General features: G+C 41.8%; 1 protein-coding gene across 1 annotated transcript in view; it reads left to right on the top strand.

Annotated features, from left to right (window-relative positions):
* Window positions 1–11243, top strand: part of ZDHHC13 (zDHHC palmitoyltransferase 13) — a 50630-nt gene extending 39387 nt beyond the window's left edge. Inside the window, exons 14-17 of the mRNA XM_080815194.1 lie at window positions 188–271; window positions 4132–4289; window positions 7125–7222; window positions 9995–11243. Coding sequence (XP_080671320.1) covers window positions 188–271; window positions 4132–4289; window positions 7125–7222; window positions 9995–10133 — 479 coding nt within the window. The 3' untranslated portion in view covers window positions 10134–11243. The remainder of the gene's footprint in view (window positions 1–187; window positions 272–4131; window positions 4290–7124; window positions 7223–9994) is intronic.
* Window positions 11244–14115: the final 2872 nt, after the last annotated feature.

The raw sequence follows: 14115 nt of genomic DNA, 5'->3' as shown, positions 1-14115 counted from the left end.
TAACATGGACAGTTGCCTGTGACAAATCAGAGCTGTTTGGTTTTGGGTTAATGGTATTTAAAAGCAAAGCACAAGCTTATTTATTTTTTACTTTGGTGAGGCTTTTGACAAGAAAGTGGCTAATAAGGTTTTGATATGGAAAATCATTGTAAGAAAGTATTAACTATGTTTTTTCTTCTTGATGTAGGTTTTGGCAACCATCGCTATTACATATTCTTCTTATTTTTTCTTTCCATCGTTTGTGACTGGATTATATATGAATCTTTCATCTGTAAGTATAAGTTTTTCTTAAAACAAGCTCATGAACTCATACCCACACGCACTTTTCTTGGTAAATTCTTGTATGTCCCATTCTGACTGGGTGACGATAAACCATACCCCTAATAAAAATGAAACAGCTGCCTCTGAGACACAGCAATGGGAAACTGCAAGAAATGCTCAGAGCGATTAGTTGTTAGCACTTGGCAAGAGATTGGACCTCTCCTAAAGTGACCTTGATGAATTTGAGAAGTGGTCAACAATACGGATTCGTTTAAGGCAAAGTGTAGATTGATCACCTCGTGAAGTGAAGAAAAATTAGCTGCTCAGGAACAAAGGGAAGTGAGAAATAAAAGAGGGAAAAGAACAGGTTGGCAGTGGAGAGGTTTAGGGTGGGCGGAAGTGACCACAGTAGAGAAGGAACAAAAGTCTGACCACCCGTGCCATTTGGTAAATGTCAAGTCACAGAGCTAATGGGACAACTAATAGTCATTGCAAGTTTGGTAATCATGACTTGGAAGAAAACCTTAGACCATTTATTTTGCATCCCTGAGAAGGGAAAGTAACGTCTCAGTAGCAGTGCGAACACTCACGGAGGGAGCTCATGTAGGGAGTGACATCCGGCTATTCCAAGGTGATTAACCAAGAAGAACAGGGTTTAAATTGAAGCAAGAAGGATTTGGGTTAACTCTCACCAATTGCATGGCTATGCTTCGCAAACCTTAGAGTAGGTTACCTAACTGGGAAAACCTATAGCTCTCATAGTTTATTTTGGCCTTAGTTGTTTATTATTTATTTATTTTGAAGGCTTTGGGAGAATCTGGCCTCACTACGAATCTGTTTCCACCCACCCTCCTGTTATATTCATGCTCAGGTCTTAGATTTTGCCAATAGAACACAAGTTTATTTCCTGAGCTAAAACATGGAATGACTCAGGAAGATGTTAGGAATGTTTTTTCTACTTTATTTTCTTTTTTCCTTAACATCCCAAGTACCACCCCTCCCTACCTTCCCCTTCCCCCTACTCCAGTTTTCTTTAAATTTTGTTTAGTTCTTGAAAAAGAAATATTCCTACTCTGTCCCTAAGCCTCCCAGTCCCCCTCCCCAGAAACATCCAGTATTACAAGTTTTGGTTTGTTTGGGGTTTCATTTTTAGAGATTCTTTATATCTATATGAAATGGTGTCTTTTTTGCCACAGCATAGGCATGGAGAGGGCTTCAATTTACCTTGTCGGCTCCTTTCCCCTCTGACACCTTGGATGTCTGTGATCAGTAGGGAACTGCTTTTGTAGCTCAATGTGACCGTCACCATCTCAAATGGAGCAAATAGTCAGAAGGTTGTGATCTCTGGTCTCATTTCTTGTCAAAAGCCATCAGTAATCCTGAGATTGGAATCCAAAAACCTCTTAAATTATGTCCTGTAGTTTAAGAAGTGAAAGATTTCTTGACAGTTCTATTGAAAGAACTGCCCTTTTAAGGCCTAACAATAAAACATATTCCTGGAAAACCTTTTTAAGCTGGCCCATGGACCAACTTGTCCCTTGGACTTGATCCTAAGGGACACGAGCCAGATTTTACACTACTCTTGTCTCTCCTGCTTCTCTCTTCACTAAAAATAGTTACCTTTGTTTGGTGTCTGTGTCCAGCATAAGACTGTATTGATAAGGACAGAAGTAATTTTCCATCACTTTCGTTCTTTCCAAGTTGCTTTCTTATTACATGCATTGGTTCTTCCCTCTCTTTTGTCTTTATTCCCTGGCTCTGATCCAATTTCTATATTTTGTTTCTTAGGAACGGTCACATTTTATATTCGCTTGCAACCATGGAGGCTAGCTGAACGTATTTGGTTACTTTTATCCCATTGGTATTCAGACAGTATTTCTTTACACCGAATGAGGACATTGTAGTATTTATCATTATTTCACAGATGGAAAAAATGAACTTGTGCTTCACTTTTCTAGCGAGGTCTCACTATCATCCCACCCTCATGGTTTTCCATGGAAATTCCTGTTGCTAGGGCCTTGATGTGTGCCCTCCTCGTGTCAGCCAGTGGCAGCTGCTTTGGGTTCCCTGCAGAAGTAGCTACATCCATTTCATCTTCGGTGAGGTCTGCTCGCAGGGTGGATACTCAGAAGTGTCAGCCTCCTACAAGTTGCAGGGAGAAAGATTTTATTTTATTTTATTTTATTTTATTTTATGTTAAAGACTTTATTTATTTATTCATGAGAGACAGAGAGAGAGAGAGAGAAAGAGGCAAAGGGAGAAGCAGACTCCCCACTAAGCAGGGAGCCCGACGCGGGGCTCAATTCCAGCACCTGGGATCATGACCTGAGCCAAAGGCAGATGCTCAACCAACTGAACCACCAGGCACCCTGAAAGATTTTAGATCATTGTTAGAAAGAACTTTGTAACTGTCAGAACTATCTAAAGATGAAAATGATCAACCTGGAGTAGTAGGAGTCCCCTGTCATTAGCCAATGACCACCTGATAAGAATGTATTATTATTACATAGCAAAGTTTTATAGTGTATAAGATAATGTACGTCCCATTTGTAGCCATATCTTTGACATTAATTCTAAAGTCAATCCTATGAAAATTTCAGTTTGAGGTCATGCTGTATTCAAAAAATTCCCAGAAGAGAGCAGTAGAAATCCATAAGCTCAAAGAAAGTAGGTATTCTTTTCCATGTAGCAGCTGTTTCCTCTACCTGCTGTTGGGAATTACATTCTTTTTTTTTTTTTTTTTTTGTCATATCAGGTGCATGGATCGCATCTTTGAGCAGCTCGAAAAGAGAGCATAATTTGCCTTAACTTGTTGCCTTGATCGTTACTCTGTGATGATTGCCCTTAAAATGCTTCTGACATATAGTCATGAAAGATAGGAACCAAATGAGACTCAAAAGGGGGAAAAAATAGATTTTTAAGACTAAAATGGACAGACAGGTAATGGTAAAGTCAGGGATTCATTTTCTTTCCGTCCTAGGAGCTCTCAAGTGCTGCTTTGGGAAAATGTCTGAAACTACTTATCAAATTGTTGGAGGCATTTATGAAACCTCAAGGTGCAAATTTGCAGAGTTCTTATTTCAAAAATGATTTGCCCTTTATACACAGTCCTGGTGCCTACACAAGTCATTGGCTTTACAAAATCTTGCAGATTTGTTCCCTTGTTCCTGCCGCTGTCTACCTACATTCTCCTTACGGCTACCCTTAGCTGCATGGCTTATGGGGTCACAAGGGCCATGGTGAAGTTCTGCCTTTTCCTAGGGCGTCTCTCATGATTCCCTTACCTGAACTTTCTCCCCTTACAGGATGAGTCATGGTGCCAGTGCACAATGGTACTTCTGTACCCCCCAATAACCACAAGTTGTTAGGTTGTGTTCCAGTGATATCTGGGTGCTTACGGGATTTCTTGTGCCTACAGCAGTGGCCTGTGGGTCTGAACCCTTACAGACTCATCTCTTGCTGTGTATCCTGAACAATATGAAGAGTTTTCTAAGCAGATATTTATTAAACACAGCTGTTCTCCATTATCAAGTCCTTGAACAGTTAACTTCAAGCCAGTTTATTTTATGCTGAATAATACGATGGTTTTAGTGGTGGTGGTACAGACCTTTTTTACTTTTATTCCTTTCCTGCCAACCACCAATGCGATGCTGTCGTAGTCTTCATGAGCAGTGAGATACCATTTTTTCATCTTTGTTCATTAAGCTCGTATTTGGAAGATAAATTCTTAAAGTTGGGTTCTAGTCTGTGTTACCATGTCTTACTTTCTCTTCTCCCTGAATAAAAGTGCAGTGATTTTATCTTCTTGAAGTATGATCACTAGTTTGTTGCCTTTTTAAATAATGAGTTCCTTTTCTTGTGAATTCACAGATTGGTCAAATCATTGTGCCACAACATTCAGAGAAGATGGACTATGGACCTACCTCAATCAGATTGTGGCCTGTTCCCCTTGGGTTTTATATATCTTCATGCTAGCAGCTTTCCATTTCTCATGGTCAACATTTTTATTATTAAATCAACTCTTTCAGGTATTTATTTCTCTTTTTATAATGCATTTGGGTAAAATTTCCAGTAGCCTGTAATAAGGTTGAAAGACTTGAATTTTAAATCAGAAGGTTTTTGGGTCTTAGTTCCACCCCTGTTGCTTACTCTCTGGTTGTAGGCATGTCATTTGACTCTGGAATGTCAATTTTCCATGTCATTTGACTCCTGAATTTCAATTTCCTTGCCTGTAAAATGGAGTTGATAGTGCTACTCTCACAGGATCGTGTAAAGGTTAGAATAGTAAGTTGTTAGCTTGTCCCTAGGAATGATCTAATCTGACCTTTTTATTTTACGGATAGAGTTACAGAGAGGTGAATTGACTTGCTCAGGGTCACTCAGTAAGTAGCGAAATCAGAACTGGAGACCTAGGTCTTCTGACAGCCTCTTCAAAGGCTTTTTTCATCATATAGTTAAATCGTAAGGTGTGTGAAAACATAAAATATAAACAGCATTGTGAGATACTTTGAAACATTTGCAAGATGATTCTCTGTCCTCATTTTTTCCAACCCTGTTTGTTATCCTGTTCATTACTCAGTGCTAAGTGGATAGAAGGGGGGTGAAATGCAAGATCCATCACCAACCAGTGGATGTGGTAATTACACTTCCAGGGAAGGTCACAGCCATTAGAAAGTTCATGCTCCAGGGCGGTAGCCACATTCAGCTTCCTGTGAAGCTACTGTCCTTTTCCTGCTGCCTGCCTTCCCTCTGAGCATAACCTAATTCTTCTTGTTGCTATGGCCTGCCCTCGTGGAACAGACAGCCGTGATCAGTCTGAGCCAATTACCGTCAGACCTCGATAATTCGAGCATTACTCATCAAAAGCACAATGCATTCCACTTTTACAGGGAAGTAACCAATTCTACAGTAATAAGGAGAAAGAAAGAAAGACAGACAAAGGGGAGAAATGCTAAGGAAGGGAATGAAGCTGGTAACACTGAACTGAGGCTTCTGAATGTTCATCTCCTGCCTCTCTGGTATCTACAGACTCAGGCAGGAAGAATGAATATTAGCATCACTGATTGTTAATACCTTATAATACCTAATATTTATATATGCTTTCCATATTTCAAAGCACTTCCTATCTCTTTCCCGACAAGGAGTTGAGTCCTAGGGACGCCTGGGTGGCTCAGTCGGTTATGTGTCTCCCTTCAGCTCAGGTCATGATTCCAGGGTCCTGGGGGGATCGAGTCCTGAATCGGGCTCCTTGCTTAGCAGGAAGCCTGCTTCTCCCTCTGCCTGTCACTCCTCCTGCTTGTGCTCTCTCTCTCTGACAAATAAATAAAATCTCCAAAAAAAAAAGAGTTGAGTCCTAGACTGTGCCATAGCCGTGTCTTCATTTTATAGATGAGAAAACTAAGCCCCTGAGAGGTTAAGTGCCTTGTTTTGGCCACGTGGCTGGTGAGAGGGGAACGAGAAGTAGAACCAAAGATTTGAGACCTCAATTCTAATTCTCTTTCTTCTTTTCTGGACTCTGAGGACAAGTACAGATATATGTGAGACTATAATGTTAGTTGTTTTTTTTTTTTTTTAAAGATTTTATTTATTTATTTGACAGAGAGAGAGAGATCCCAAGTAGGCAGAGAGGCAGGCAGAGAGAGAGGAAGAAGCAGGCTCCCTGCTGAGCAGAGAGCCCAATGTGGGCCTCCATCCCAGGACCCTGAGATCATGACCTGAGCCAAAGGCAGAGGCATAACCCACTGAACACCCAGGTGTCCCCAGTTTGTTTGTTTTTTTTCTTTTTAAAGGTTAATGTTTCTTACAGTTTCTAAGGCAAGAAAATGGACTCAAAAGTTTTGGATAGTTTTCAAATACAGGAATTCATGGTAAAGTTGTTTTCTTAATAAAACAATTCAGTTGTTTGAAGCCTTTCCTTTGCTGACTGCTCTAGTGAGTCACGGGTTTGACTGTAGTAAGACAGAGCACAGACTTTGGTAAGGACGGTGAACTTTATTCTCACACTGACTGAGGTATCTGTCTCAGTTCTGCTACTTTCTAAGCTGTGTGACCTTGGACCAGTTACTCCACCGCTGGCAGCCTCTTGACAGGGTATTTTAAATATATTATGTCAAATCCTTCAACAACCTGATGAGGGAGAATGGTGTGATAATCTCTGTTTCACAGATAAGTACTTTGATATTTGAGTTATTTTGAGGATTAAATGGAGTACCTCAGTGAATAGTAGGGTTTTAATGATTTGGGGGGTTTTTAAGTTACCTCAACTCTTACCCTTCCCCAAATTATGGATTCGAATGTCCTTCACTTCAGATTGATGTTTTCAGTTGGCACTTTCCAAAGAGATGCTAAGAAGCATACACAAGGTGAGATCATTGCAGTAATCTTGACCTTATTTAGTTTTATTCAACTAAAACTTACATGCTGCATGTGCTGAGAATCTAAACAGGCTTGTAAGGCCACGGCTCGAATTACTAAAGCAATTACTTCATGACTGTGCTTTGTTGAATGTTAATAAAAACAGACACTCAAAAAAATGAATGCTCAGGGGTGCCTGGCTGGCTCAGTCGGAAGAATGAGGGTCTCTTAACCTCGGGGTGATGAGTCCAAGCCTCACGTTGGGTGTAGAGATTACTGAAAAATAAATAAACAAACTTAAAAAAAAAAAAGCAACTTGGCTACTAGATTTACTTAGTCTCATTTAGAGCTGTTGAGTTGTTGTTGTCACCATGATCCTTGGTTAGAAGGCTAGGTTATACTGTATTCAGGGACGTACTGAATGTTTACTGCTGTCCTGAGATGCACTAAGAGCAACAGAACCTCAACATAATGGTATTTTTCATGTACCTTCCAACCTTCTTTTGCAGATTGCTTTCCTGGGCCTGACCTCCCACGAGAGAACCAGCCTGCTGAAGCAAAGCAGGCATATGAAACAGACATTATCCCTCAGGAGGACCCCATACAAGTAAGTCAGATCTATTTTGGCCACTGTGTCCTGTGGAAGATGCTAGTCTAGTCATTGGTTTGCCAGCCTACTGCCACCACTCGGGCAAGCTGCTCTCCCCTAACTTGCTGTCTGGCGGAGTTGACCCTCTTCTTTCTTGGGAGTCTTAGTGACAAGAGGTTTGTGGTAAGGTCATGAGCACGCAGGTGCTAAGAATTTGGGACTTGGTCTGTTGGACTCAGCACGAACAGTTAAGTGACTTTGAAGTTTTGCCAGGGTGGGGAATCTCTCCAGTCAAGCCACATGGTCACAAGATTGCGTGTTGCTGGCATGAAGTCAATGTGAGATAACCAAGCATGTGGCTGAGAATTCCAGCCACAGGGCTCTCTGCAGAAAGCATTAGGTTGTGAGGCTTGCCAAGATTTTCCACCTGCCTTTCTCTCACCCGTAATTCTTTTAGCCTTGTGTTTAACGAGCCCATCTGTGTCAGGCGGAAGCTGCTGCTTCAGGTTTGGGGCGTGTTTTCTTCAGAGCATCGGTTGTATAAAACCTGTCCTCAGTTGAAAATGAGAGTGTTTGTAGGAAGGCTGTCATCCTACGATATGAACGATCGGGCTTTGAAGCTTATCTTCCTGTCATATATATCGGGGTCTTGGAGGCTGGGAGTGCTGCGGAGGTCACCCTGCGCCCTCGGGGGATTTAACGCTCACTTGCATATCTCATGAGCGGTCTATTTTAAAGCACACTCGTGGTACAAGATGAAACTGTTAGGCTGTTAGACAAGGAGATCAGAGCCTGGGAGGGGCTATGATCTGTGTTTAGAGAGGAGAGGAATTGACTTAATTGGGAAGAGATGGCTAAGGTGATGGAGGGTGGCCGGTGGTGCCAAGCTTGTGGCGATCTGTTCCCCAGTAGTTTGACCAGAGGAATAAATATTGACTCCACTAGAGGATGAAAGCCTTTTGTGACCGAGGTAGAATTTTCAGCTGAGCCTTGAAAGACGTGGGGTGGGGCCTGATGGAGAAGGACAGACAGGGATTTCAAGCCCTAAAGAGCCCAGATGAAGGGCCTGAGTTGAGAGAACTGGGGCATGTGTGGGAATTACTGAGTAATGGCAACATATGCTGGAGGAACTAACGGGAAAGCCATAGAGCTACTTTGCGTCTTGCTTCCAAAAACCTGCCCAAGTTACTTTTACTCACTAACTAGCTTTGGAGCCACTCTCTCGAGGAGTGGTGATGATATGATCCTGACAGCTCTCCCAGCAGCAGCAATGGCCCAGTCATCCTCATGCACAAATATGTTCTAATGTGTATTAGGGGTTAGGTTTTTTTTGTTGTTTGTTTATTTTTTTTTTTGGTTTTTTAAAAATATTTTATTTATTTGACAGAGATCACAAGCAGGCAGAGAGGCAGGCAGAGAAAGAGAGAGAGGGGAAAGCAGGCTCCCTGCTGAGCAGAGAGCCCGATGCGGGGCTCGATCCCAGGACCCTGGGATCATGACCTGAGCAGAAGGCAGAGGCTTTAACCCACTGAGCCACCCAGGTGCCCTTTTTTTTTTTTTTTTAAACATTTTATTTATCCACTTGAGAGAGAGCCTGAGGTGGGGAAAGTCAGAGGGAGAAGCAGACTCCCTATGGAACAGGGATCCCGATGCGGGGCGCGATCCCAGGATCCTGGGATCATGACCTGAGCAGAAGGCAGTTGCTCAATGAACCGAGCCACCCAGGTGCCCGGGGGTTGGGTTTTGATAAGGTTTTTGGAGGAGCAGACAGTGTCCAATAGGTAAGATTAATTGGGAAGGAGCTCCGTCCCTTTGGCTGGAACTGCCACCTTCTAGCAGTTTGCCAAAATGACCAGCACCAAGGGAAAGAGGAGAAACACCCACTGTATGTTCTCTAGACCTGTTAGAAAACACAGAGGTGTTCCTTTGGCCACATACATGCGAATCTACAAAAAAGTGTTAACTGTAGACATCAAGGCAGTGGGCACCGTTCAGAAAGTGATGCCCAACAAATGTGACCGCGGCGGAACTGCAGTAGTCTGCTATGGCGTCCCCCAGCTGTTAGTGTACACACACAAGGGCCAGATTCTTGCCAAGAGAACTAACGTATGTACCGAGCTCATGAGGCACTCAAAGAGCTGAGATAGCTTCCTGAAGCATGTGGAGGAAACTGATCAGAAGAAGGAAGCCAAGGAGAAAGGTACTTGGGTTCACCTGAAGGGCTAGCCTGCTCCACCCAGTGCTGCACTTTCTGAGAACCAATGGAAAGGAGCCTGAGCTGCTGGAACCCATTCCCTCTGAATTCTTGGTATGATAGGTCTAAGAAAAGACGAAAGACCTCTGGACTATTAAAGAAAAAGAAGAATTGTGAGGAATCGAGACAGGGCCCTATTTTACTTAAAAAGTTTAGGAAAAAAAACAGTTTGTTGACTATATTCTTTTGGCCTATCTGGCCTTTGAGATCATCAAAATGCGAATCAGGGCAATGGGAACGGAAAGCAGGACACCTATTGATGGCCCCACCATTCCAGTGAGTGGGGGACTCAGAAGGAAATCAAGTTGCTGGGCAGAAGCCAGGGAATCTCAGAATTAGGACCGAGGTCCAGAAATGGACCTGGACTTCAGTTTTAATGTCCTCTAAGCCAGGGAACTGTCTGATTCACCTCTGGATTCCTGCTTCAGGATCTTCAAAGCACCTTGTCTGTTATAAATTCTCAGTGAATGTTTCTGATCTGAATGAATGTTCAAACAGGAAATGTAGTAAGATGTGTTCTCTTCCTTCCTTGGCAGCCTTGGGTTCATGCAGAACCTCGCAGATTTCTTTCAGTGTGGCTGCTTTGGCTTGGTGAAGCCCTGTGCCGTGGATTGGACGTCACAATACACCATGGTCTTCCACCCAGCTAAGGAGAAGGTCCTTCGCTCCGTTTAAGAAAAGCCACGCCAGACTCTCACTGTGACCTACTTGTGTTTTTGTTGATGCCCTGTGGTCTGCAAGTGAAGTGGAGATTCAGAGTTCACCTAAGTCCAAAGGAAGATGCAGGTGGTTTTTTTTAAAGCTATTTGGTAAAAACAGAAGTTCTCAATAAAGGCATTACACTTTTAGATTTAGCAAGATGGACTGTTCCTGAACAATCTTGGCAGACATCTAAAAAAACTTATATTTTTCACAAGAAAACACAAGTTACATTTTTTTGGAGATAATATTCACTAATTATGGATAAAATGTGGTATTTCCAAATACTTTATTGGTTGTTTCAAAATAGTACTATTCTTTAAACTTGTAATTTTTGATAAATTATTTGTTTGTTTTATCTATAAATATGTAAAAAATATTTAAATAGATGTACCTGTTATGCTTTCACACTTAATAAATTTTTTTTTTGTAGTTGAGATTTCATTTCTGACACTTAACACTTTTAGAATCTTAAAATGAGAAAAGGTGTATATAGGACATAAAGAAACTGATTCACAGTTCCAGGAATGAGTTGAACTCACTGTTAACACCAGTAAGCAAGATCTAATTTAGTTTTCCATCTTACTTAGAAAATTGAACAGAGGAAGTCTTAAAGATTAATTACTGCTTTTACTTAGTATCCTCAAAATATTGGACTGATGTGATTGTAATTGCTGATTTCCCTTTTTCTGGAGGAGAAATGAATTCAACTTTAACTCTTGGTTTGTATATAAGTGCCCCTGGGCATGGCCCCTTCCTGCTGAAAACCATTCCTTAAAGTTCTCTTGCTCTTGGGATAAAGGCTCTCATCATGACCTCCAAGGCCTTGAATAATATAACCTTATTTGGTTTACCAGTCTTAACTCTGGACCATGCTTTATACTCTAACCACATTGACCTTTCCGTTTTTCAAGGATCTGTTCTTTCCTCTATAGAGCCTTTGCAAATAAGCAAACTAAAGCCTAAAGAAGTTCCTGTGTTCTCCAGGGTCACTTAGATCTAAATGGGGTCACCACTCTAGAGCACCAGTCACCTCAAATACTGTCTGACACCTTGTATGTGTTCAATAAACATTTAAATTCATTGAATGAATGAATGGTTTTTAAGCAGGATATGGTGTGATCATAATTGTTTGAAGGCTGATTCTCAGCTGGGAGGACAGAAGGACTTTCTCAAACTATACCCTTTCCCTTTCTCTCTCTCTTCAAACTACCAAGTATTCTCAAATTGTGGTCCATACACTGTTTAATCAGAATTATAGGGACAGGGCAGGGGCTCACTTGTTTAAAATTCAAATACCCTGCCTCACATCTTCCAAACTACTATATTCCAGCCTTTATAATTGATATGTAATAAGGAAAACACATTTCATTAATTTAAATTATTCTATAGATATATTTTTTGTGTATCATGATAGGACTTTCTGACCATAAAACATGTAATTGGGCATACTAATCACAGAGCTTGCAGTCTCGAGGGAAAGCTAAGATAAATGAGCCTATAGTATAATGTAGAAAATATGAAAAGCCATAAGAGGGGTACAAATAAAATATTGTTAGAGTTTAGAGGTTGGAGAGAGCCTCAGTAGATGTGGTCAAGTGTTTATGGACGATATGGCATTAGAAAGGGTCTTTCAGTGATATTTAGTTGGGAAATATGGAGTTGGAAGTGAAAGACCTTTTCACATAGTGAAGACAATGGGAGAGTTTAAAATATGGTTACAACCATGACAGGCTGGGTCTCCAGGATGTTTAAAGTGGGGAGCTTGGTCAGTAAATTGGACTTGTTGATTCGGACTAGATCTCCAGGGGCCCTGAATGTTAAGCTAATGAGCTGTATTTAAATGAGCAATAAGGAGCTATTTCTTTACTCACTTGTCAATAAAAAGTCTTTTTACATCGTCTTGTCTGGTCTCACCAACCCCTGCCAAGTAATTACTCTCAAATTGGGGTCCATAGACCATTTACATCAGAATAACAGGCCTACGATAGTGATGGGGGTGGTTCTGGGGATCACTTGTTTAAAATTCAAATTCCTGGACCGCCTGGGTGGCTCAGTGGGTTAAGCATCTGCCTTCGGCTCAGGTCATGATTCCAGGACCCTGGGATAGAGTCCCACAACCAGCTCCTTGCTCAGCCATCCCTTTGCCTGCCATTCCTCCTGCTTGTGTGCTCCCTCTCGCGCACTCTCTCTCTCTCTCTCTCTGGCAAATAAATAAAATCCTTAAAAATATAAAATAAAATAATTCAGATTCCTCGAGTGAGTCTTGGAATCTCAGTTTTTATCAGGTTCCCCAAGTGATTTTTTTTTAACATATAATGTATTATTTGTTTCAGGGGTACAGGTCATTTATATTTTTATTTATAAAATTTAAATTTTTATTCACAGCAATTCACAGCACTCACCATAGCACATACCCTCCTCAATGTCCATCCCCCAGCCACCCTATCCCTTTCACCCTCTTCCCCTCTGGCAGCCCTCAGTTTGTTTCCTGAGATTGAGTCTCTAATGGTTTATCTCCCCAAGTGATTCTGACATTTACATGATACAGTTTGAGAATCATTTATGTAGGGACTCTTGTCCCCACCAAACATTGTGATGTTTTCCTCAGGTTCATGTTGGTGGGAAAGTTTGGAAAAAAAATAAAGTTTGAGAGTTAATGTTTTATAACTAGACACCCTGGGTTTGAGTCCTGGAACTGCCAGTTATATGTGCATTTTACCTCTAAACAAATGACTTACCTCTGTAATGCTCCAGTTTCCTCATTTGTATGATGTGGTATAGTAGATACCTCCAAATGTTGTGAGGAGGATTAAATGTGTAATAACATTAGAATTAGAATTCTACTTGGCCCATAAAAATGCTCAAGAAATGCTATTCATTCAGAAATCTTTGGAAAATTGACTAGAGGTAAGGAAATGTGCCATATTCACTCTTCCATACCCTGCATCTGGGGACTAGGATTCTCAAAACTATAGTTTTCCTTGTCAGCTGAGTTTCCATTAAGTTCTGCTAGTAGAGAAGGAGGAGGGGAGAAGAGACTTAACTCCATTCCTCTTGCCAGCGCGTCCTCTCGGTGTTGTTGTGAAGTGGCCTTCCACCCTGATGGTGACAGTTGGAATCAGGGTCTAGCTTTTTTCCCACATTCCCAAGCCACCTCCATCGTCCTCCCTTAGAAGCCCCAGTAAGAACAGACAGGGATCTCTGCTGGGAGGTCTGACTCCCAGCCTGGGGATACCTGTCCCGGAGGCATCTGAATTAGGGTGCTCCCATCTCTTCCCAGCCCCAGGCATCATGGCTGCTTCCTGCAGGTCCCATCTCTGTGCGTAATCAGTGTGCTCCTCTTTACTTTTTGAAAAGTATTAGCACCTGCTTAGTCAATTCCCTCTTATTTTCTCTCTGTTAAAAAATAATAACGAAACAAAACCAGAAAGCCTAATGTAGTTTCTGTTTTTCTGATGGGAACCTGACAGAGAATGTTAGAGATACGCTTTTAACAATGTCCTAGGCAAGAAGTAATGAAGGCCCGGATTGTTGATTGAGTGTGGAGGGAGAGAAGGGAGAGTCAGCGATGACTTTGGACCCAGTGAATGAGAGGGTGGCAGTGCTCTTCTGAGGAGTAAAGAAAACTGTGGAGAGACCAGGTGATGAGTTTGGTGGTTGGGGGCTACTGAGTTTGAGGTATCACAGGCTGTGCGGTAGAAAAGTCTGGAAGGCAGCTGTAAAGAGATCACGGCATGCATGGGAGTCATGAACATAGACAGATGAGGCTGTCACAGGAAAAAGGTAGAAAAACAAGATGCAAATGAAATGGGGAGTTGCCCACCTGAAATGGGAAAATCAATCCTAGAAAGAGACCAAAGATGACAACCCATGCAAACAAAGAAAATGTGAGGGAGGAGGGAGCAGGAACACAGTCTTATAGAATGTAGATTTAGGGAGCTGGAGATGAGGAGGA

This window comes from Martes martes, assembly GCF_963455335.1.
Source record: "Martes martes genome assembly, chromosome: 10".
Taxonomy (NCBI): Eukaryota; Metazoa; Chordata; class Mammalia; order Carnivora; family Mustelidae; genus Martes; species Martes martes.
This window is presented reverse-complemented; position numbering and strand designations above follow the sequence as displayed.